The sequence below is a fragment of the Macaca fascicularis genome, chromosome 18, assembly GCF_037993035.2.
Source record: "Macaca fascicularis isolate 582-1 chromosome 18, T2T-MFA8v1.1".
In the NCBI taxonomy this organism is placed as follows: domain Eukaryota; kingdom Metazoa; phylum Chordata; class Mammalia; order Primates; family Cercopithecidae; genus Macaca; species Macaca fascicularis.
In genome coordinates this window covers 964,720-989,160 of record NC_088392.1, presented here as the reverse complement: position 1 = coordinate 989,160, position 24,441 = coordinate 964,720, and the positions used below count along the sequence as shown (strand labels likewise).

The window sequence follows — 24,441 nt, the reverse complement described above, 5'->3', positions numbered from 1 at the left end:
ATGGCTGCCCTTCCTTTGATGGGGACGGTATTGAAGCTAAAACCTGTTTTATTAGGATAGCTTCCTTCTGGCAGTTGAAAGTGGAGTTTTTTTGTTTACAAATAGGACATGTTGCCTGATCACTGACAGAGGGATGTAAAAGGAAAAATAATTAGGAAACTAGAAGTATGGCGAACAGGGCGGACAGGGCTCCCCACGGAGGAAAATCCTATTCCACTAGGTGGCGCCGTAGGGTTGCAAATATTAGGTACAAACTCTTGACTCCAAATTCTTTTCAGGCAAAAGTTAGAGAGGTTTGGGGTTTGACAGGATGTCTCCACAGCAGGCTCCCCACCCCCCATGCGACCCGCATAAGGACATTACCTTGTCTTATAAAGGAACTGTTTAAAGTTATTGAACAATGCTGAACTTTTATATCCCCACCCCCCATGCGACCCGCATAAGAACATTACCTTGTCTTATAAAGGAACTGTTTAAAGTTATTGAACAATGCTGAACTTTTATATGAGGGAAAAAAGAACCAAATAGAGAAGAGGATATTAACTCAGGTTGAAATATCCTCCCATATGTTACTATGAATATTTATTATTGAGGGACAGAAGGGACCTTACTAGGTAAAAATTTAGACTAAAATATTGAATTCCCTGTTTCTAGGAAGTTACAAAAACAATAACGTTTTGAATTACATTCCTGATTACTAAGACGCTGACTAACTTTACCCAGCAAGATCTCAGCGTTCTGTGCTTCTCAATATCCCACCCTTTCCCCTTTAAATTTGGAGCCCTTCAAAGTCCTAGAACCCAGGACCCAGGTCATTTAGACCTTTATCAGCTGGTCCACATGTTGGTCTCAGAAGCTACAGCGAAAGAACAGCTAGAAAAAGCACCACGGTCAGACCCTGTAACAGATTTCACCCCTGAATGCCCAGTATAGCCACAACAACCAGCCCCCACCAAATCCAGAAGACAGGCGTAAAGATGCATGGGAACGAGCAATGACTGTTAAATACTATTCCTTCAGTGTTCTAAAGGGTTGTGGATTGGAAAAAAATCCAGCAATGCTGCCAGAACCCAAATGCATTCGTTTTAGATTGTTTCACATGTTTTGATAAAACTTTTAGACAGTATTGTGGGATGTCAGCTGATTGCTTTGAAAACAATAAAAATGATACATTATTAAATGCAAATTTATGAAACAGACTAGATGATGATTTAGCCATGCTTGTAAAATGCCACATATGATAAATTGGGTCATAGCTAGAACTAATGAACTAGTTAACTTAGCTGACCAATTATCCCACACTGTGATAAAAAAGGAAAAACAGAAGATTGCTAGATTTATGCATGTACAGCTAAAGCAATTAACTTCTAAACCTATCAGCCCCAGAAAGATTTTTAAGCTCTCTAGATCTGAGAACCCTTCCCTCCCAGTCTGTTGCTGCTGTGAAAGTCCAGGACCCCTTAAAAGGGATTGCCTTAGGCTGAAATGAAAGAAAAGGCAGGAAAATGCAACTCAGGAAGACTAGGGGTGCTCTGAGGAAGTACAGGAGTTTTATGTCTCCAAATATTCTAGCCTGACAAAAAAAAATTGGGGGAGATTAATATAATAACCATGAGCTGACAACTGCCTTTATTGACACAGGCATGACTATATCTCTGATAAATCCCAGCTTATTTAGAAACCCCATTCCTCGGAGTAATAAAAAAGTTAACATGGTGAGTATGTCTAATAAAACAATCTTATGTTTTAAGTACAAACCTGTACCTTCCCGTTTCATTGGGTTCCACTCCCCCACCACAGGCTCTAAGTGTGACACGCTCAGTAGGACCCACATGTTTCTTATACGCCCTATGGCCCTTGTCAATCTTTTGGGCCATGACCTCCTCAACATCCATAATGCTTTTTTCATCATATATCTTTTTCATCCATATACTTTTTCATCACAAGGTGAACTCTTTTTAAGAATTGGAGCCAGAGGACCAAAAATACCACATTAAAAAAATGTCCTGACAGTGTACCACAATTTACTACCAGTAATGTCAAAACATCATCTTGTGACCAGGAAAATGAAATGGAGAGAGAGGAAGAAATATTAAGGGAGAAGAGAAGACGTTGGAATAAAGAGTAGGAAATGATAAACCTCCTCTTAGCTTCCCCGATTTTCCTGTTAACACCAGAAGCAGAACACTTGCTCAACGACGTCCCTTCCACTCACGGTCTAGTCAAATACAGACACAGAGGAAATCTTCTCAGCCACTCCAGTAAAGGTAGAGATAAACCCGAGAGACCAAGAAACCCCTGCTCAACCTCCAACAGTATCCTCTAGGATACTACAGAGGAAGCCATAGACGGAATCGCCCCTATCATATAAGATTGTCTGAAAAGGGGACTCACTGTTCCCTGCACGAGCCCTATATTCCCTGTAAAGAAACCAAGTGGGAGAGGACAGAGATTTGTACAGGACCTGAGGGCAATCAACAATATCGTAATACCCAGACACCCAGTAGTCCCAACCCACATGTCCTATCAGCTATACCCATTACCAGCCAGTATTTCTCAGCTGCAGATCTCTGCCGTGCCTTCTTTAGTATTCCTGTAGATCCAGACAGCCGGTATTTGTTTACCTTTACTTGGAAAGAAGGGCAATATATGTGGACTGTAATGCCTCAGGGGCATACAGAAAGTCCCACTTACTTTTCCCAAATATTAAAAGCTGATTTAGAGCCAGGCATGGTGGCTTATGCCTGTAATCCCAGCACTTTGGGAGGCTGAGGCGGGCGGATCACCTGAGGTTGGGAGTTCAAGACCAGCCTGACTAACATGGAGGAACCCCATCTCTACTAAAAATACAAAATTAGCTGGGTGTGGTGGCACATGCCTGTAATCCCAGCTACTAGGGAGGCTGAGGCAAGAGATTCGTTTGAACCTGAGAGGTGGAGGTTGCTGTGAGTCGAGATTGTGCCATTGCACTCCAGCCTGGGCAACAAGAGCAAAACTCTATCTCAAAAAAAAAAAAAAAAAAAGAAACAAACTGATTTAGAGGATTTAATTTTTCCCCAGGGCTCAACACTCATTCGGTATGTAGATGACCTTCTTCTTTGTTCAGACACACCATCTTCCTCCCATGAAGATAGTCTATATTTACTCGAACAGCCACCAAGAGACACAAAGCGTCCAAAGACAAACTTCAGCTATGCTTGCTGCAAGTTAAGTATTTGGGGGCATATTATCTCAGTCAAAGGACTGAGTATTAACCCTGACAGAGTGAGAGGAATTTTAGCTTTCCCAATGCCTGTCACTAATAAACAATTTAGAGGATTTTGGGTCCTGAATGGCTATTGTAGAAACTGGATACGAAATTCTTTATGGCTCAATCTCTGTAGGCATACTTAAAAAATAAACAACCCCATCCTGTCTTGTGGAGTCCTGAGGGACAATCAGCTGTACAACAAATAAAGGAAATTCTAACTAACGCCCCAGCCTTAGGGCACCAAACTACAAACTGCCTTTCTCCCTCTTCATATATGAAACTGGAGGTACTGCCTCCAGGGTACTGATCCAGAAGCATGGTGATCATCAGAGACTTCTAGGCTATTACAGCCAACACCTGGACCCGGTGGTGCGAGGGTTGCCTCCTTGTGTGAGAGCAATAGCAACCATGGCCCTTCCGTACAAGTCTGTTGGAGAAATAATTATGGGATCCCCCCTTACCATTTCTGTGCCACATTCTCTTGAGACCCTTCTAAACTCTCATCATACTCAACGTGTGTCTGTCAACCGGTAAGCTTCTTATCAAATTTTGCTTGTACCATCTTCCAATATTACTACTTCCCAGTATAATCTTAATCCAGCCACTCTCTTGCCAGGCCCTTCCGACAAGACTCCTCGTGACTGTGTTCTGATGACTGACTGACTTCTCACCTCCAGGACAGACCTACAAGAGATGCCACTGGATAATGCGAAACTAGAATGGTATACAGATGGCTCTTATTTAAGAGGAGAGGATGGAAATTTTGGAGCAGGATATGCTGTGGTTTCCTTACTAAAGGTAATTAGAGCTGGTCCTCTTCCCCAAGCCAGATCATCTCAAGTGGCCGAGTTGATTGCCCTGACCCAAGCTTGTCAACTGGCAAAATACAAGGCTGCAAACATTTACACTGACAGCTGCTATGCTTTTGGGGTTTGCATGACTTTGGATGCTATGGAAAGACAGAGGATATTTAGCCTCCTCAGGCCAACCCATAAAAAATGTATGGTAAGTATCAGAGCTGTTAGAAGCTATTCTAAAACCCAAATGTTTGGCAGTTATAAAAATCCCAGTCACTCAAAATTAGACACCACAGAAAGGGTAACAATCGGCTGATGCCACAGCTAAAAGAGCAGCTCCCGAGCCACCAGCCCCGATCCAGGAAACAGCCATAAAACCCGAAACACTTAGAAACATGGTGAAAGAAACCCAGAGCATAGCTCCTACAAAGAGAAATCTGCTTGGAAACGGTCAGGGAGATACTTTTCTCCCGAAACTGAAATATGGTATGGACCTAATAACCCATTATTCCAGTGGGATGCCAGATGCCCCTTATGGAATATGTCCATAATCTAACCCATTGTAATCCAGATAAAATGATATCCCGCTATAAACGGTATTACTGGAAACCGCCCTTCACTGTGGTAAAAAGAACATTACTGGAAACCACCCTTCACTGTGGTATAAACAGTATTACTGGAAACCGCCCTTCACTGTGGTATAAACGGTATTACTGGAAACCGCCCTTCACTGTGGTATAAACGATATTACTGGAAACCGCCCTTCACTGTGGTACAAACAACATTACTGGAAACCGCCCTTCACTGTGGTATAAACGGTATTACTGGAAACCGCCCTTCACTGTGGTAAAAAGAACATTACTGGAAACCACCCTTCACTGTGGTATAAACAACATTACTGGAAACCGCCCTTCGCTGTGGTATAAACGGTATTACTGGAAACCGCCCTTCACTGTGGTATAAACAACATTACTGGAAACCGCCCTTCGCTGTGGTATAAACGGTATTACTGGAAACCGCCCTTCACTGTGGTATAAACAATATTACTGGAAACCGTCCTTCACTGTGGTACAAACAACATTACTGGAAACCGCCCTTCGCTGTGGTATAAACGGTATTACTGGAAACCGCCCTTCGCTGTGATATAAACGGTATTACTGGAAACCGCCCTTCGCTGTGGTATAAACATTACTGGAAACCGCCCTTCACACTGGTATAAACGGTATTACTGGAAACCGCCCTTCACTGTGGTATAAACAATATTACTGGAAACCGTCCTTCACTGTGGTATAAACAATATTACTGGAAACCGTCCTTCACTGTGGTATAAACAATATTACTGGAAACCGCCCTTCGCTGTGGTATAAACGATATTACTGGAAACCGCCCTTCGCTGTGATATAAACGGTATTACTGGAAACAGCCCTTCGCTGTGGTATAAACATTACTGGAAACCGCCCTTCACACTGGTATAAACGGTATTACTGGAAACCGCCCTTCACTGTGGTATAAACAATATTACTGGAAACCGCCCTTCGCTGTGGTATAAACATTACTGGAAACCGCCCTTCACACTGGTATAAACGGTATTACTGGAAACCGCCCTTCACTGTGGTATAAACAATATTACTGGAAACCGCCCTTCGCTGTGGTATAAACGGTATTACTGGAAACCGCCCTTCACTGTGGTATAAACGGTATTACTGGAAACCGTCCTTCACTGTGGTATAAACGGTATTACTGGAAACCGCCCTTCACTGTGGTATAAACGGTATTACTGGAAACCGCCCTTCGCTGTGGTATAAACGGTATTACTGGAAACCGCCCTTCGCTGTGGTATAAACGGTATTACTGGAAACCGCCCTTCGCTGTGATATAAACGGTATTACTGGAAACCGCCCTTTGCTGTGGTATAAACGGTATTACTGGAAACCGCCCTTCGCTGTGGTATAAACGGTATTACTGGAAACCGCCCTTCACTGTGGTACAAACATTACTGGAAACCACCCTTCACTGTGGTACAAACATTACTGGAAACCGCCCTTCACTGTGGTATAAACGGTATTACTGGAAACCGCCCTTCACTGTGGTATAAACAACATTACTGGAAACCGCCCTTCACTGTGGTATAAACGGTATTACTGGAAACCGCCCTTCACTGTGGTATAAACGGTATTACTGGAAACCGCCCTTCACTGTGGTACAAACAACATTACTGGAAACCGCCCTTCACTGTGGTATAAACAACATTACTGGAAACCGCCCTTCACTGTGGTATAAACAACATTACTGGAAACCGCCCTTCACTGTGGTACAAACAACATTACTGGAAACCGCCCTTCACTGTGGTATAAACAACATTACTGGAAACCGCCCTTCACTGTGGTACAAACAACATTACTGGAAACCGCCCTTCACTGTGGTACAAACATTACTGGAAACCGCCCTTCACTGTGGTACAAACATTACTGGAAACCGCCCTTCACACTGGTATAAACGGTATTACTGGAAACCGTCCTTCGCTGTGGTATAAACGGTATTACTGGAAACCGCCCTTCACTGTGCTATAAACGGTATTACTGGAAACCGCCCTTCACTGTGGTATAAACGGTATTACTGGAAACCGCCCTTCACTGTGGTATAAACGGTATTACTGGAAACCGCCCTTCACTGTGGTATAAACGGTATTACTGGAAACCGCCCTTCACTGTGGTATAAACGGTATTACTGGAAACCGCCCTTCACTGTGGTATAAACGGTATTACTGGAAACCGCCCTTCACTGTGGTATAAACGGTATTACTGGAAACCGCCCTTCACTGTGGTATAAACGGTATTACTGGAAACCGCCCTTCACTGTGGTACAAACAACATCACTGGAAACCGCCCTTCACTGTGGTACAAACGGTATTACTGGAAACCGCCCTTCGCTGGGGCACAAAAGTTTTACTCCTGATGTGTTATTTGTCCCAAATATAAAGGAAAGCCGCCCAGGGTCATTTTCCCCTTCCAGCTGGACCTTTTGAGGTATGGCAGTTTGATTTTATTTGGCTGCTATCACCTCAATATTACAAGTATGTTTTAGTAATGCTCTGTGTGTTTTCCCATTGGGTTAAAAAGCTTTCTCTGCAGGCAAGCAACAGCCGTAGCAGTTGGAAAATCCTACGAGAAAAAAATATCCCACTGTGGCAAGTTCCTTGTGAACTTCACAGCAACAGGGGAACTCACTTTACTGGCCAGGTTATTCAAAATATTTGTAAAATTTGGCCCATATTTTAACATTTCCATTGTGCCTACCATCCCCAATCCTCAGGCCTAGTGGAGAGGCACAACTGGCTAAATTCGCCTCCAGCATTTCACCTCCCCTGGACCAAAGCACTCCCCCTAGTGCTGCTTAAACTCCAATCCACCCCTTTTGGAAAACACCTGTGTCCTTAAGAAATAATAATGGAGGCCCACGTGTATGGGAACAAACATAACCCAACTTTTCTCAAGGGAGATATATTGCAGTATTGTGAGGGACTTATCGCCTTAAAGAAAAGCCAAGATTTGGTAAAGAATTCCTTTCATAGTGTGCTCCATGAAGATAGGGTGCCTGGTCACAGTCTGCAACCCAGAGATTTTGTCTATTGGAAAAGCCATCTAATACAGAATTCCCTTCCCTCAGTGGAAGAGCCCATACCAGGTACTATTGACTAATCTACGTCCCATAAAATTAGAGGGTGTAGACTCATGGATTCACATCTGTCATCTTAAGGCCCAACCTCCTGAGTGGACTGTAACTCCCACCAAAGACCTTTGCCTCCATTTCACTAAACACTGACCTTCAACCCAGGATGAGAAGCAGACAGCAGCTGTTGTGGACTGCTTAAACCCAAGACACAGGACCAGGCCTGTACACAAAGAAATGCCTATGTTTACTGTACAATAACCATTACAATTATTGTCCTAGATATACCGTCATCTGCTGTCTAATAAAGAACAAGGCACTTGCCTTGTCTGATTTAACACCCTTTAGTAACTAAGATTAATTTCAAAACCTTGTTATTAATCATGTATCCCTTCACCTTCTTGCCACTGCCGCCCACGAAACAAACCGATTTCTACAACGGGCTCAGGATTCTGCAGACAGATTACATAACACCTGCTGGATATGTGGACTCACGCCTCTTTCCGGTGGCTCCAGCCTCCCATAGTGGGTATCCTCCTTCCAAGGTCAGGACTGGATAGAATACCAAAAATTTATTACATCACAAACACAGTCTGGTATTCCTTGTGCTGGCATAACAAAAGACAATATATATAGTCGGCCCATTAAAAAAACTCTTGGCCAGGCGCAGTGTCTCACGCCTGTAATCCCAGCACTTTAGGAGGCCGAGGCAGGTGGATCATTTGAGATCAGGAGTTTCACACCAGGCCTGGCAAACGTGGTGAAACCCCGACTCTACTAAAAATACAAAAATTAGCCAGGTGTGGTGGCATACGCCTGTAATCCCAGCTACTTGGCAGGCTGAGGCAGAAGAATTGCTTGAACCCGGGAGTTGGAGGTTGCAGTGAGCCAAGATCATGCCACTGCACTCCAGCCTGGGCGATGGAGTGAGACTCCATGTCAAAATAAATGAATAAATAAAAACACTTTTAAGAACAAGGGACATGGGAAAAGTTTTTCAATGGAAAGGACCAGCTCATTAGCTCTCACTTTAGCATTTCCCCAATTAAAAGTGGTGACCATGCCCCAAACAATGGCCTTTTCAAAATGGAATAATGCAAACTTGGGATGGATTTATCTGGTTCACCCCTTCGTTTGGCCAACCCAGCCAAAATGCTCCTTTTTGCTGGTAGCAAAGAAATCCCACCCAAGACCTGTGGCCAAACAGTAGGAAGAGATATGTGGTGGACAGCAGGAGAAATGTTGTGACTACATTACCATATTACGAGACACTGCCTAGCATACCACCGACTGGGTGCAGCAACCAAGTATTTACTGGCTAGCTCCAAATGGGACATATTGGCTATCTGGCACTAATTTATGGCCGTGGTCACCTCCAGGGTGGTTGAGACGATGCTCCCTAGGTTATGCTTGGGCACAAGGATGAGTAATGCAGACCCTGCCAAAAACAGCAAACCTTTTTCATTTACAATCTCATTGGACACATTCAGTATTCCAACAGTATGATCATTTAACTTCAAGCTTTGTACCACAGATCGCTATTGAAGATGTTATATGGGATACAGAAGCCTTAACAAATTGCACCCAAAAGGCCCTAAACGATGGGGTCATGCTTATGAGGAAAGCTGTGCTGCAAAATCATATGGCTTTAGATATGTTAACAGCAGCACAAGGGGGCACATGCACCATCATAACAATGGAATGTTGTGTGTATATTCCAGATATCGAAGAACATAACCCGGCTTATGACTGATGTGAAAACCCAGATAATCAACCTGTCAGATCCAAAACCCTCACTGATTGGTTGAGCAGTTGGTTTGGATTCTGGGGAACTTGGTACTTATAAGAATAATTTCTGATCTGTCCTGTTTTTGCTTATAATGTTGTTACGGTATATGTTTGCAAATAAGCCCACGTGTAGCTGAAAGGGCTAGGATAATGATTGCCCAGAGAATTGCTGTAGTTGAGGAGGTAGTAATATAGCCTGACCCAGCTTCCAGTTTTGCCCTCCTTTTGTTGCTATAGGTCTGGCCTAGGTCCCTATACATTTTTCTTTTTTTCCTCTTTCTTTTTTCCTTTTCTCTCTGTTTTTTATCTTCGTGGGACGTGACCTCCTAGGAATGAGCATTCCTAGTGATGTAGGACCTGAACTTCTAGGAATAAACCATCCTAGCAACGACAAACCAGCAGGTGGGAAAAAAGAAGCAACAACCTGAGGCCAGAAACCCAATTCGTTTTTAAAATGCTTTTCTCCAAAAGATTTTAAAGAAAAAAAGGGGGGAAATGTGAAAGGAAATTAAATTTTGGGACCCCAAACTCATTTAGCCAAAGGGAAAAGTCAAGCTGGGAACTGGGTCACGCAAACCTACCTGCCTCCCCCCCTTTCGCTTCCTAAATAAGATGGCTACAAGATGAAAGGCTACACGCCTCCCCCATATTTTGCCCACAAAGAGATTCCTGGTGAGCTGTTCAAATTTCACCATGGTGGCCGGGCGCTGTGGCTCACGCCTGTAATCCCAGCACTTTGGCAGGCCGGGGCGGGTGGATCACTTGAGATCAGGAGTTTGAGACCAGCTTGGCCAACATGGGGAAACCCCGTCTCTACTAAAAACACAAATATTAGCAGGGTGTGGTGGCACTCACCTGGAATCCCAGCTACTCAGGAGGCTGAGGCAGGAGAACTGTTTGAACCCGGAAGGTGGAGGTTGCAGTGAGCGGACATCACGCCCTCCAGCCTGGGCGACAGAGGGAGACTCCATTTCAAAAAAATAAAAACAAAAATAAAACGTAACCATGGCAATGCAAATTGATAGCTTATTTTTACAGGTGCAGTCACCCTAGCCCATCTGATTGTTCCCCTACCCCACTTTGTCTGCGTTATCTTACGTAAAATGCAGATTCCCCACATTTCTCCTCTGCCCCCTTTTGTTTGTGAAAAATCTATGCTTCTCAATACTCCGCCCTTTCCCCTTTAAATCTGAAGCCCTCAAAATCTTATCTTTGGAGAAAGGCATAGACGTGTCTCCTGGGTGCATCCTTAACTTTGGCAAATCTCCTAAAATGATTAGAGGCTTGTCTTGTCGTTTTCTTCCATTGACAATATATACACACATACATACAATAGATACACAATACACGTACATACATACATACGCACACATACACATGCACACCTCCACACGCGCCCACACATACACGCAGACGTGTCTCACACCACAGCAGACGCCTCGGGACGTCACGGCCCACACATCCCCAACGCTGCGGTCGCGCTCACTTCTCTGTCCACACCCGCGGGGAGCAGCTTCCCCGCTAGGCCACGCTGACTCCGGGGAAGCGGGCGGGGCGAAACCACTTCTGGGGAGGACGCCCAATCTGGGGTTTTTCTCTGGGTGCCCGGGGAGGAGGCGGCGCAGGAGCAAAGACCTGGAGGGCCCAGGGGCGGAAACATGGACGCCTCGCAGCCTCCCGCCGACAGCGGCCCTGCCCAGGTCTCCAGGCTTCGATGCCTTCGTTGCTTTGTGCAGAGAACCCGACTACGTCAGTTCCCAGCATTTAAACAAAACGCGTTCCCTAGCTCCGCAGTGCCAGGAAACCGAGCGGTTCCCGCGCTTCCCCGCGGCGCACACCCTCCGCGCCGCCCGTGAGGCCTCCCCACGCCCCGCTCCCGCTGGCCCCGCCTCGCGCCCCGCCCCCTTTGCCGCCCGCCCCCTGTCTCCCGTCTAGCACTTGTCGCCCCGCCCCACGCCGTCCCCCGCCCGCACACTGCCCACCTGCGGTTGTCTTCACGCCCCCCGACACGCCGCCCGCCTAGCTCCGGTAGTCGCCCACCTCACGCAGTCCTTCTCGCTTCAGTCTTCGCCCCGCCCATTCACCGCCCGCCTCGCGTCCGTCTTCGCCCCGCCCACCTGCCGCCCGCCTCCGGCCTTCGCCCCGCCCACCTACCGCCAGCCTCCGGCCTTCGCCCCTCCGCCGCCGTAGCCCCGCCCGCCATGTACCCAGTCTTCACCCCGCCCCGGGCTGTGGCCCCGCCCACACGCCGTCTACTTCGCGTCTGTCCTCGCCCTGCCCTGCGCCATCGCCCCGCCCACACGCCGCCTGCCCGGCGTATGTCTTCCTTGCGCTCCGCGCCGTCGCCCCGCCCACACGCCGCCTGCCCGGCGTAGGTCGTCCTTGCGCTCCGCGCCGTCGCCCCGCCCACACGCCGCCAGCCTCGCGTCTGTCGTCGCTCCGCGCCTGCGCCCGTTGTCTCCCTGGTTGCGCCGGGTCTTCGCGCCGCGCCATGTGGGCTGTGGCGGGCGGGCTGTGGGGCTCCCGCGCGGGTCTCCGGGGCCTGCTCCGTAGCCGGGATGCTGCACTCCTTCCGGGCTGCGCGCGGGGAGTGCACGGCTCTGCTGTCTTCTGCAAGAACTGGCTCAAGAAATTTGCCTCGAAAACCAAGTAATGCGGCGGGGTTTGGTGTCCTCGGGCGCGGTGTTCCCTGGGGGGCGGTGTCCCCGGGTTGCGGTGTCCGCCCACCTGCGTTCTTGCGCCCACGCGGCTTGGGTCGCCAGTTCCTGACTCCTGGGGTCTGCAGCAGTTCAGCTCTCACTGTCAACATTCGCAGTTTTTCTGTTCGTGGACGTGTGTCGGGTTAAAAAAACAAAGTGACAATGTGTGTTTATTTTTATTCTTGTCACCGGACGTATTTTTCAGGAGATTAGTTTCAGGAAATGAGGAAAAATGAAAAAATATAAGAATTTCGTTGCTAATGTTGACTTTCTGTGTGGAGTTAATTTGAAGACTAAAGCTTGTCATGGTAATTAGTATGTTTAAATGATGAAAGATAAGTACAATAAAATATAATGACTTTTCACGCTGCTTTTAGTTCTTCTAAGTATGGTAGATGGGTGTATGTTTTCTACTTTAATACACTACTTTTAAGACAGTTTTAGACCCTGCAGAAAAATTGCAAAAATAGTACCGAGATCATGTGTCCTGGCACCCAGCTCCCCCTGTATTAACGTCGGACTTTAGCTTCTCCAGCCGATATTGATAGATTGTTGCTAACTGAAGCCTGTACTTTATTCACTTTTCCTTGGTTCTGCGTGCCGTCCCTTGCTGTCCCAGGTCCTCACCCAAGGTCCACGTTACATTGAATTGTCTTGTTTCCTTAGGCTGGAGTAGTGTCCCAGATTGTCCCTGTTTTTGATGGCTGTGCCAGTTTGGAGGGGTACTGGTCAGGTGCTTTGCAGGATGCCCCTCTGTTGGAATGTGCCTGTTTTTTTTAATGCTTAGATGTGGATTATGGATTTTGGGGAGGAAGACTAGAGGTAAAGGCCATTCTCATCGCACCGTATCCAGGGTCCACGTTGGCCGTGATCCCCTGCGTGAGGTGCTTGCCAGGTTTCTCTACCTTAAAGTTACTCTTTTTGCCCCCTTACTGTACTCTAGGAGAAAGTCGCTGTGTGCAGCCCATGCCTAAGGAGTGGGGAATTTTGTCCTAAGTGATTTGCATTCTGCAGAGAGGATGTGTCTCTTCACCCCATTTATTAATTAATTCATATCACCAAGAACTCGTGGGTTATAATCCTGTGTTACTTAGTTTTGTTCAAATGTTTCCAGCTCTGGCCCTTAGCAGCTCTCTAAGCTCCTATGTGCTGTTACCATACCCTTGTCATTATGGCATTTTGCTGGGTTTTTGTGTGTGTTAAAACACTTACCTGCTTTCTGGCACTACAAGATGCTCCAGGCTCATCTTGTGTGTTTCCTACCGCAGCCCTAAAATCAGCCATTTCTCCAAGGAGCCCTCGTTCCTTTTATTGGAGAGAGAGATTAGAAACCATGGGTGCTGGGTGTGTTCATTGCTTCTGGGGTGTCTGTCTTTAGGCCATCTCATCTGATGAAAGGATATATGTGTTCCTGTTCACCCTCGTGTAAATATGCACCTATAAACATTTTTATGTATATCTGTCTCCAACTCCAGAACCTACTGTGTGTATCATTCTAGCCTCCCCTCCTTGCTTATCTGTAAGTCCCACTCCAGTAGTGAGCGTGGCTGCCACCTTTCATTTGCTTAATTGTTCAGTCTCAGTCTATGCCTGTGACAGCATCCGAATCCTTTACCTGAACTTCCATGGGAAACGTCTTGATCAATTAGAGTACAGTGTTTCTGTGCAGTTTGGTGGGTGTCTTTCCCTCAAACCTTGGGACTAGAAGTAGAATTTAGGTGAGAATATGAGGTTGAATTAAAACCATCTTCAGCCTCTTGCCCACAACCCATGTTGTTGTCAATTAAATACTGAAATTTTTTAAGATGGACAGTAACGTAACGTCTAAGTTTAGCCCCTTACAAACAGTTATGGTATCATAACCTCTTAAATTAGCTTATGTAACTTTTTGACTTTGCCATCACTAACATAATGCTTATTTTCTCCCCAAAGAAAAAAGTTTTGGTATGAAGGTCCTTCCTTGGGCTCTCACTTGGTGAGTATAAACCATGAGCCACTTTATAATCTTGATGGGAGTGAAGGTTTAAAAGTTGGCAAAATTCTCACCTGGAGGTCTTTCCGTTTCTGTATTGGAGGGGACAGTGTCTGTGTGGATGCGACTGGATGCCATTGGCAACATGGAGTTTTTACCTTTTCAAAAAAAAAAAAAGTACCGACATTAATGTTCTCCAGAAAGTCGTATCTTTTATCAAATTATAATATGGTAGTATCCATTTAGTTTTTAGTGTGTGTACCATAAAAGTTTATGCAATATATGGCTCCCATTCTGAAAAATAAATACATCACTTATACTAAAAATTACTGAATTATTCCCTTTGGCAGGGTGAACTTTATGGTATGTGAATTATATCTCGACAAAAACTTTTTTTGAGAAAATATTTACTTGCAGTACTTTTAATCTTGGAGGGTTACCAGGTAAAAATCTAAAAGGATCCCGGTTTATCCAACTTTATGTTAATGAAAGCTGAGGCAGCTAAGAGTGATAGCCGCTCATCCAGCTGAGAGGCTGCCTGTCCAGCCCTTCCCAGCCCCTGTCGTGTGAGTTGGTGAGTTTGGAGTTGTAACGCTGACCTTGGGGTGTGCTCTTCTTCTTGATGGAGACTTACAAACCATCCAAGTTGGAATTCCTCATGAAGACCACCTCAAAGAAAACCAGGAAGGAAGACCACGTGCGCATGAGGGCCCTGAACGGTCTCCTCTATAAGGCACTGACAGACCTGCTGTGCACCCCGGAAGTGAGTCAGGAGCTGTATGACCTTAACGTGGAGCTTTCCAAGGTAGGCTACGTGGCTAAAGAGAAGAAATGGGTTGAGACAGCAGGCCTGGCACTCACTTTACCTGGCCCAGTCTTGCCTGACAATTGAAAAAAGACGCTTTAGGCTGGGCGCGGTGGCGCACGCCTGTAATCCCAGCACTTTGGGAGGCCTAGACGGGTGGATCATAGGTCAGGAGATTAAGACCATCCTGGCTAATACAGTAAAGCCCCGTCTCTACTGAGAATACAAAAAATTAGCCCGGCGTGGTGGCAGCACCTGTAGTCCCAGTTACTCGGGAGGCTGAGGCTTGAACCCGGGAGGCGGAGGTTGCCGTGAGCCGAGACCGCGCCACTGCACTCCAGCCTGGGCGACAGAGCGAGACTCCGTCTCAAAAAAAAAAAAAAGCCACTTGAGCACTTACAAAGTCTTAGTTCTGGGTTGCAGAGGTGATACTCAGTCTGGTCATTGGAGCCCTGAAGACAGGTGGTGGGTGTCTGCTGTGCAGAGGCAGATGTCTCACTGGAAGGCGGGAGTCCTGTGACCCATCAGCACCTGGCATGTTGTCAGATAGTAGAAGGTCTAAGCCTGCCTTGGGAAGAGGATGCGTCTGCCTGTACCTCAGTACAGAGGTACAGGCGATGACTTCCTCTGGCCCACTCTGAGTTGTGAGGAGAAAAGGCAGCATCAAGCATTTTTGATTAGCGTCCCAGGGCAAGTGGCTGTGAGGCAAGCGTGGGGTCAGGATTCCGGTTTGGTTCTGCAAACCAGGTGGTTTGGTTTGCAGGACCTGGTGAAGCGGGGAGGGAGGTTTTGGGTTCTGGGGCCCTACTTCACATGGGGGCGTGTGCGGCAGCAGGTGGTGGCCTCCAGCAATGTGCCAGAGCCCTGGCTTGGGTGGGAGGGGCGTCCGCAGCTGTGGTTTTCATCTCCTTGTTGTTTGTCTTGAAAACCCATGAAAACTAAAGAGTGACCTGTGCGGGGTGGGGTCTCAGGTTTCCCTGACTCCAGACTTCTCAGCCTGCCGAGTGTACTGGAAGACAACGCTGTCTGCCGAGCAGAACGCACACATGGAGGCTGTCCTGCAGAGAAGTGCCGCGTCCATGAGGTGACGACCTTTGCTTTCTGAATGTACTTGCTTTTTGCTCACACCCTCCGTGTCTCAGCTGTTTCTCTTGTAGGTGAACTTTAACTTTTCGTTGAGTATTTTTTCTTTTAAAGAAAATTTTGGAAGCATTTTCTTGAAGTTCATAGTATAATTTCTTTTCTCATATAAGCTGTAATGTAGGTTAGCATTTCTCAAAGTGTGCCAGGATCCCTAGGGATCTGGAGATCCTGTCAGGGAGTTCATTAGGGTGAGACGTTGTTTCACCTCTCCTGCTGTGTTGACATTTGCCCTGAGGATGCAGGAACCGTGAGGGAAGACTGCTGGTGCCATGCCGCCAGCCAGGGCAGTGGGGCGCCACGCCACAAGCCTAGAGTAAAAGACGATGTCACTTTTACTTAAGAATATCCCAGATGAGACTCGACACGGTGCCTCTCACCTGTAATCCCCGCAGCTCGGGATGCCGAGGCGGGAGGATCCCTTGAGGCCAGGAGTTCAGGACCATTTTGGGCAAGATGGCGAGACCCCGTTCCTACAAAAAATTAAAAAGTTAACCAGGCACAGTGGCAGCACACACATGTAGTCCCACCTACTCGGGAGGCTGAGGTGGGAAGTATCCCCTGGATTCCTGTCACCCCAGGAATTTGTGGTGGCAGGAGGATCACTGGAGCCCAGGAGGTGGAGGTTGCAGTGAGCCATGAGAAGGTACCTGCTTTCCAGCCTGGACAGTGGAGCAAGACCCTGTTTCTCCAAGAAAAATTAAAATCCGAGACAGTTTGTAAAACATTATTAATTGTATTAAATCTTGACCCTTGAGCATGTCTTTTAAATATTTTTTGTAATGGGAAGTACATGTAAGTGACTTGCTGTCTGGAGAGTGCTGAACAGAAAAGCGTAGTGAGCACACCGTTCAGTTTGGGTGTCTGTCAGACATTCCTTCAGAAATGAGTGAGTGAACCCACCACTCCAGAGCCAACAACGGACCATATCTGTTGCCAGTGATACAGTTGAAGCTTTCAAGTGAAGATCAGAATTTTAGGGAACTTGTATTCACCACTGTGAGCCTGACAACGTCTAGGTACTTGAGACTCCTCTGATGAGATTGGCAGCCACCGACCTTAACAAACGTGCTGTCGTGTGGTAAACCGTGTCAACGCTTTTAAAATCTGCATAACTAGGTGAACTGTTGTTTTCCAAATGACCAGTGCACGAGGTTACAAAACCGCACGCGGAGAGGTAGATTCACAGTGTGAGCCCGATGGTGAGTTTTAATGTAGCAGAGCGCGACAGGTTCGTTGGTGTGGTTTCAGATTCCTCATTGCAGCTGTTTATATATTTATTTATTTCAGATGGAGTCTTGCTGTGTTGCCCAGGCTGGAGGGCAGTGGAGTGATAGTGGCTCACTGCAACCTCTGCCTCCTGGGTTCAAGCGATTCTCATGCCTCAGCCTCCTGAGTAGCTGGGATTACAGACGCCCACCACCATGCCCAGCTAATCTTTGTGTTTTTAGTAGAGATGAGGTTTCACTATGTTGGCCAGGCTGGAACAACTGACCTTTAATAAAGTACTTTTGTTGAATTTTTGTGACAAAGAAGATCCATACTTTTCTCAGAGCTGTTAAATTCTCTCTTTCCCAACACATATCTGGGAGGCCTGATTTTTTTTTTTTGTTTTGCTTTTTTTGAGACAGGATCTCATTCTGTCTCCAGGCTGGAGTGCAGGGGCACAGTCTTGGCTCACTGCAGCCTCAACCTCCCAGGCTCAAGTGATCATCCTGCCTCAGCCTCCCATACAGCGGGAGCACAGGTGCGCGCCACCGTGCTTGGCTCATTTTGTATTTTTTGTAGAGATGGGCTCTCCCTATGTTGCCTAGGCTGGTCTCCAACTCCTGGGCTTAAGCGATCCTCTGGCCTGAGCTTCCCAAAGTGCTGAGATTACAGGCATGAGCTACTGTGCTGGCTCTTCTTGTATTTCAGTGAGAGGAGGGACAGAGTGCAGAAGCAGCAATGAGATCCCAGCTGTCTTCCGTGAAGCTGGCCTTGGAGAATGTGCAAATATGTAAACAATGCCATGCTTCTCATTGATTTTGTGGGGGGAATATATACTTTCTGTTTTTGTTAAAAATGTCTATGTAAGCATTTAGTGGGTTTTTAAGCGACTTTAAAAGGACATAGCTTTTAGATTTCTCAGTTTTAGTTTCTAGTATGGTAAATATTGGTAGATAGAACCCACATAGCTAACGGCTCTTTGGGATCTTCAGTAATTTTTAAGACTGTAAAGGATCCTGGGACCAACAATTTTGGGAATTGCTGAGCTGGGTGATGATAAAGAAATTATTCAGTTTCCTCCTCAGTTTAAAAAGTGCAGAAATCCGGCTCACTGACCAGCAATCTCAGAACTGGAATTCCTCCTTTCTGCCTCCCTTCTCATTATGCCCCATGTTTAGGGTGGGGACAGACGTAGACAAGGTGGCCACGTGTGGGCTTCGTTCCAGGCACCCTGCCTGGCTTCCCTGCATCGTTACCATGCATGATGATGCCCAGGGCTCTGTGAAACTGCATATCAGAGAACGTTCATTTCATTTCTTACTGTTTAACAAAACCAAGAAAATGGAGATTATTGACAAGTGTTGAGACAGCATTGTTTTCCGATTTTTACGTATCAGAAAATTCAGTTGAGCTGAATGTCGCTCTTCCCAACTCCTGTGGGTCACCCAAGATTTAGGGTCAAGGTTTTCCATAGCTGTGTACCAAAGGTCTGTGGTCACGGCTTTCACTGGTTATATGTGCCGTGCCTACATTGGCCTTAGGTCTGTATTATGTAATGTGCGTGATACAAATATCACTTCTGTGTCTAATATCTGGGAACCTGAGGGTCGTGTCGTGCCAGGGCGTGTCCACTGAGCGTGGGAGGACAGGCTGTTAGTGCACAGACGCTGGAGCCCACGGCCATGGTGATGAGTTCAGGTCGGGTGATTATACAGATCTCACAAGTTGCATTGAGAAAAGTAAAGGAAATTGCAGTTAGGATGCATTTTGCATCCTTTTGTGATGTGGTAGTTGTGGCTGAAGATGACTCTTCTGGGCTGCCGTTTTCATTTCTGAGTAATACACTAAATCTCACTCCTGCCTCTTAGTGACATCTTGAATCTTGTGTTCAGCACCGTCACACCTCTCCACTGAGCGTCACGGCACAGCTGTGAGACTCTGTGCATTCTCTCTCCCAGGCACCTCCTGATGTCCCAGCAGACCGTGAGGAATGTGCCACCTATAGTGTTTGTTAAAGACAAGAAAAGTGCAGCTCTCGCTGAGGTAAGGTTTCAAAAAAACTTTTTAAACTTTTAAAATTTTTATTTCTTTTATTGGAGACAGGGTCTTGCTGTATTGTCCAGGCTAGTCTTCAACTCCTGGCCTGAAGTGATCCTTCTGCCTCGGCCTCCCAAAGTGGTGGGATTTATAGGTGTGAGCCACCGGGCCCAGGTAATAATTAACTTTTTATAACATAAATGCTTATATGAATAAAATTTTAAATTTAAATTTTAAATCCTGAAAAGATAATGCACAGTTAAAAAAGAGAAGACGCGGGGTGCAGTGGCTCAAGCCTGTAATCTCAGCACTTTGGGAGGCCGAGGCAGGTGGATCACGAGGTCAGGAGTTTGAGACTAGCCTGGCCAATTCAGCAAAACCCCGTCTCTACTAAAAATCCAAAAAATTAGCCGGTCATAGTGGCGCGTGCCGTAGTCTCAGCTGCTCGGGAGGCCGAAGCAGAAGAGTCGATTGAACTGGGGAGGCGGAGGTTGCAGTGAGCCGAGATTGCACCACTGCACTCCAGCCTGGGCGACAGAGTGAGAGACTCCGTGTCAAAAAAAAAAAAAAAAAAAAAAAAGGGGAAGAAACCATTGAGAAGGGAACAAATGAAAAGTCATGAAAGAAGGGTGCAAATGAAGAGGCTTTCCCTTGCTCCTGTGCCCCTGTTCCCAGCCCAGGTCCCCAGAGGTAATTGCTGTTTCTGGTTTTAATTTTTTAGTGCTTATCACTGTAGCTCTAACTAGAGTATAAATTTCACACGGCCAGAGTTTCCCTCCCACGCCTGTCTCTCCCTCCCACCTCTCAGCATGGATCAGTCCACTCTCGTTTCACACCATCAGGGCTTATGAGACTTAGGTCTGTCCTATAACTGTAAGTGCTTTTATCATTTTCCTTGCTTTAGAGATGGTTTAGCTATAAAGATTAAAAACACGTAAATATATACTTCCCTGGGTGGTGGTTATCTGGTAGTTATTAAGGTATGTTATACCTTCAAAAACTCCGTCAAAAATCAGCGAGTAGCGTTTGCAGTGTTATAGGTAACTGTTATTCAGTATAGGACAGACAGTATTTGGATCCCCAGAAGAAAAAGATGCAGTTTGACATTTTTGGTTTTTATTAATCAGTGTATAGGTAACACTAAAAACTTTGTACAAGTAATAAGCTTGACAGATACGTGATTTCCCTTGCTAGCAAAAGAAGCGAAGGAGTGACGTTATAGTCCCTGCTGTAAGGAATCAAGGACAGTGCTGCGAGGGCATCAGCAAGGCATTCCCTGGGGAGGACGTGCCAGTCTCTGAGCTCAGCACCGCAGGCTCCTGTCTCTGGGAGGGAGGTCCCATCAGGTGTTGCGGGTTCACTTCCAGAATAGTCACTGGACAGGGGAGGGTGTGTGCTGTGCTTGGAGCAGGATGAGGACACCCCCAGAGGCCGGGGACAGGCAGGCCAGGGTTCGGGTGGAATGCAGCGTCCAGCAGGGCTTGTGGGCCATTGCCATGGTGTGGATGGCATCCCATGAGTCTGGCTGAGGAGCAGTTTTCTCTTGTAGTTTAGGCTCCTGGCTTCGTGACTGTCCCCATCATCTTTTACCTTGTCTTGCTTGGAGGCTTTTCTCCCCCCAAGCACACAAATTCTGTGGCAAAACTGAAGCATTTTGCAAAACTACCTTGGAAACCAGATAATGGTTAGTTATTTAATTCAACTAATGCTTAACTGGTTTCTTCATAAATTTGACTAACATTTACAAGTCTAAAATGTAGTTTTTAAAAAGCCTCACTTTGTTATCAGAGAAAACGTGTTATGTAAAAGTAACAGTAAGGTATTTGAAAGCACAGACTACTGAACAGATCCTCGTATTTGGGAAGAGTCAATAGCAGAAATTGTGCAAAGTCTGATCAAAAGCTCTGCAGTTAACAACACTGGTGTTACATGGAGCCCGGCTGTAAGTACGGCGGTGGGGATGTGGCTAACTGGTTTACCCTCTGCGTTCCTCTGTAGCTTGACAAGTTACTGGCAGTCGCAGACTTTGGACCCCGGGATGAAAGAGATGACTTTGTACAAAATGATTTCAGGTGATGCATGTGGACGTATGTTTTGATTCCCTGGGGTGGATTCCTGGGTGTGGAATTGCCGTTTCCCCAGCAGCTGCACAGCTCCACGTCCCTAGTAGCCTGATGGACCCCGTGGCACTTGCCCGCAGGGCTGGCAGCCCATATTCATAGACCTGTGCTGTGGCCTGGCCACGTTTACACAGTGGGGGCCTCGGGCTACCAGAGGTGTCTGCTATAACTCCTTCAGTGAGGAGAGGGCCTCTTGTCCTCTTCATTCGTTCAACATGTTGTTATTGAGTGCCCCCGGTATGCCAGGCCCTGGTCTAGCATTTAGGATGCAGCTGTCTTTGGAACCTGCCTTTCACTAGGGGAAGCTGACGGGAAGCAGTAAACATCATAGATGGGTCAGTCGTGTGTGAGGAGGGAGGTAGAGGGAGGTGGGGCTTGGGAGAGCAGGTTGGGGGCACAGAAGTTTGGCCTGTGCATGTGCACACACATATACATCTTTTCCAAACTTGTAGTGCCTGACAGAGCCTGCGGGTGCTGGGATGTTTGTGGAGGGCCCCATTGCAAGCATGCAGCTGCTAGAGCAGGTCTTGCCTGTGGGCCTTAGACAGCAGCGTCAACATCGCCTGGGCACCTGCCAGAGTTAGGTTTAACCAGCCTGCCAGGCACATCCCTGAGCTGGAAGCAAAGCTCCATGCTGTAGCAGGCCTGGCCTGATTGGGTCAGCAAGGGGCAGTGTGGGGGTGGCAGGTCAGGGAGCTGAGCCCAGGGTTTGGAGACTTTCCAGAGTGGAGCCTTGGATGATACAGGGGCCGTGACATGGCCTTGATTAGGTGCTGTTCACCAAGAATAGACTCTTCATGAAGGCTAATAAGTGGCAGATCTGATAGACCTCACCTGTAATTCTACTAGTTTAACTGGCCCGAGGCCCTGGCCATGCTTAGAGAAAGCAGTTGCAAATGCATTTTTTTTATTTCTTGAGACAGAGTCTCAGTCTGTTGCCCAGGCTGGAGTACAGTGGCGTGATCTTGGCTCACTGCAACCTCTGCCTCTTGGGTTCAGGCGATTCTCCTGCCTCAGCCTCCCGAATAGCTGGGATTACAGGTGCCTGCTACCACGCCCAGCTAATTTTTGTATTTTTAGTGAAGACGGGGTTTCACCATGTTGGCCAGGCAGGTCTTGAACTCCTGACCTCGTGATCCGCCCACCTCAGCCTCCCAAAGTGCTGGGATTACAGATGTGAGCCACCGCGCCTGGCGCAAATGCATTTATTGCGTACAGGATGGTGCATCTAGACTGTGCTGGCCAAATGCTTCTGATGCTGGAGAACGTTGAAACCACAGCCCACCTTCCTTCACTCCTGTCTCCAGTTACCCTCAGACAGACGTTGGGAGGGTTCTCAGGCGAGCAGACGTAGGAAGTGTGATGTGCTGTTGTGGCGATGACACTGTGGATTGGGGGCTCCGTTTGTGCTTGGTGTGAAGGCTCCTCTTCTCCCTTCCCAGGGACGCCGATGCCCCACAATCCTGTGGCACCACAGAGCCGGCCACGAGCTCCAGCGTGTGTGGTATCAATCATGAGGCGCTCAACAAGCAGATTATGGAGTACAAAAGGAGGAAAGATAAAGGGCTCGGGGGCCTGGTGTGGCAGGGGCATGCGGCTGAGCTGACAACGCAGATGAAAAAGGGAAGGAAGAGGGCCAGGCCCCGCCTGGAGCAGGACAGCTCCCTCAAGAGTTACCTGTCGGGCGAGGACGTGGAAGATGACCCGGACCTCGTTGGTGCCCCGGAGTACGAATGCTACGCCCTGGACGCAGAGGAGTTGGAGGCAGAGAAAGGAGGTGGCACAACGGAGGATGGCCGCGGCTGCAATGCCAGCAGGGAGTAGATGGAGAGGCGTCAGCTCTGCCTGTCCCACGTTCGCAGGGAAAAGCATTGGCACGTGACGCAGCATGTGGCTTTGTTGAGGCAGTTGATGGAGTTAAAACCATCTGCTCTTCTGTTACGTCGACGTTTTCTAGCTTTTCCGTGTATCTAAACACAGTTTGCTACAGAAGTCACTGTTGTTTTTCCCATACACTGTGTGTAATGTAAAAAATAAATGGCCATCTTACCACAGATTCTCACAAAAAGAAAATGGTAAAATAGTGTCTCTGAGATGCTGGTGTGGCCACCTCCACCTGCAGAGCCCTGCCAGGTGCCAGTGAGTGCTTGGCCCGAGGGGTCAGGCCACAGCAGTGGCCGGGGTGAGAACTGAACCTGCAAACCTGGAGAGAGCAGAGGGTCCCCAGGGCCTCCCAACCCCCTGGAGCTGCTGAGTAGGCACTTGGACTTCGTCCGCGACTGGCCTCTTTAGCACGGCTTCGTGCAACGGGTTCCACCTTCTGGTTCAGGCCAAGGTTGGGCAGAAAGTGAGTTGGCGGGTTTAGTGGGGCTTCCTGGTGACCCTGGCTCTGGCCGTGGTTCCATCGCACCTGAAGTAGTAACACTTCCCCTGGTGCCTGTGGCCACCTAGTGTATTTTCTAATCCATCCCAATGTGCAGCAGACTTGGTCTTTGCCTTCTGAAGAGTGTGACTCATTTATACTGAATTCTTTGTGTCACCTCTGACACAGGGATTTATCAGAGGAGAAAACACAGATTCTATACCTCGTCAGCTACTATTTAGTTCGGCTTCCCTCTTAATGCCCCAGCCCCTGTCAGCTGTCAGGTTCTAAATTCAGAATTCTCTCGATTCTGTCAGGTTCTGCACTATGAGTCAGTGCCATCCCATCCACCGGCTTTCTGCCGGTGCAGCAGGGCTGTGAGAATCAAGATGGCACAGGGAAGGCATCTGTCCCAGCATTTGCACATGACAGGTGCCCATGGTGCAGGAGCAGAATCTGGAAGCAGCAGGGGCTTTAGGTGCTGTGCCCTGCCAGCCTCCTCCCCAAAAGGAGAAACGTCCTAGGGATGGCAGATCTGCAGCACTGAGCAGCCTGCCGTGCTGACCGCCGGATCCAGGCCACGTGCCGCAGAC

At 47.5% G+C, this 24,441-nt stretch overlaps 2 protein-coding genes across 6 annotated transcripts in view; one reads left to right on the top strand and one right to left on the bottom strand.

Moving 5' to 3' along the window:
- The window catches only part of TXNL4A (thioredoxin like 4A), a 51,930-nt gene extending 40,124 nt beyond the window's left edge, over positions 1 to 11,806 (bottom strand). Inside the window, exons 1-3 of one of the 4 annotated variants that reach the window (XM_065533582.2) lie at positions 11,659 to 11,806; positions 10,991 to 11,230; positions 10,360 to 10,469 (exon numbers count right to left, since the gene is read on the bottom strand). The gene's annotated coding sequence lies outside the window, so the exon portion shown is untranslated. Of the gene's footprint in view, positions 1 to 10,359; positions 10,470 to 10,990; positions 11,231 to 11,486; positions 11,587 to 11,658 lie in introns of those variants that run through there. The other 3 variants (XM_065533585.2, XM_065533584.2, XM_065533586.2) reach the window with 3 other exon arrangements.
- Positions 11,807 to 11,960: 154 nt separating this feature from the next.
- RBFA (ribosome binding factor A) lies at positions 11,961 to 23,559 on the top strand. Of its 2 annotated transcripts, XM_005586357.4 has the most exons (7): positions 11,961 to 12,153; positions 14,136 to 14,178; positions 14,804 to 14,980; positions 15,952 to 16,064; positions 19,288 to 19,372; positions 21,365 to 21,438; positions 22,929 to 23,559. In XM_005586357.4, exons 1-7 carry the CDS (start codon positions 11,996 to 11,998, stop codon positions 23,308 to 23,310), a joined length of 1,032 nt encoding a protein of 343 aa, XP_005586414.3. In that variant the 5' UTR covers positions 11,961 to 11,995; the 3' UTR covers positions 23,311 to 23,559. The 2 variants fall into 2 exon arrangements, with proteins under 2 accessions (XP_005586414.3, XP_005586415.3); XM_005586358.5 differs by lacking the exon at positions 19,288 to 19,372.
- The last annotated feature ends 882 nt before the right edge of the window (positions 23,560 to 24,441 follow it).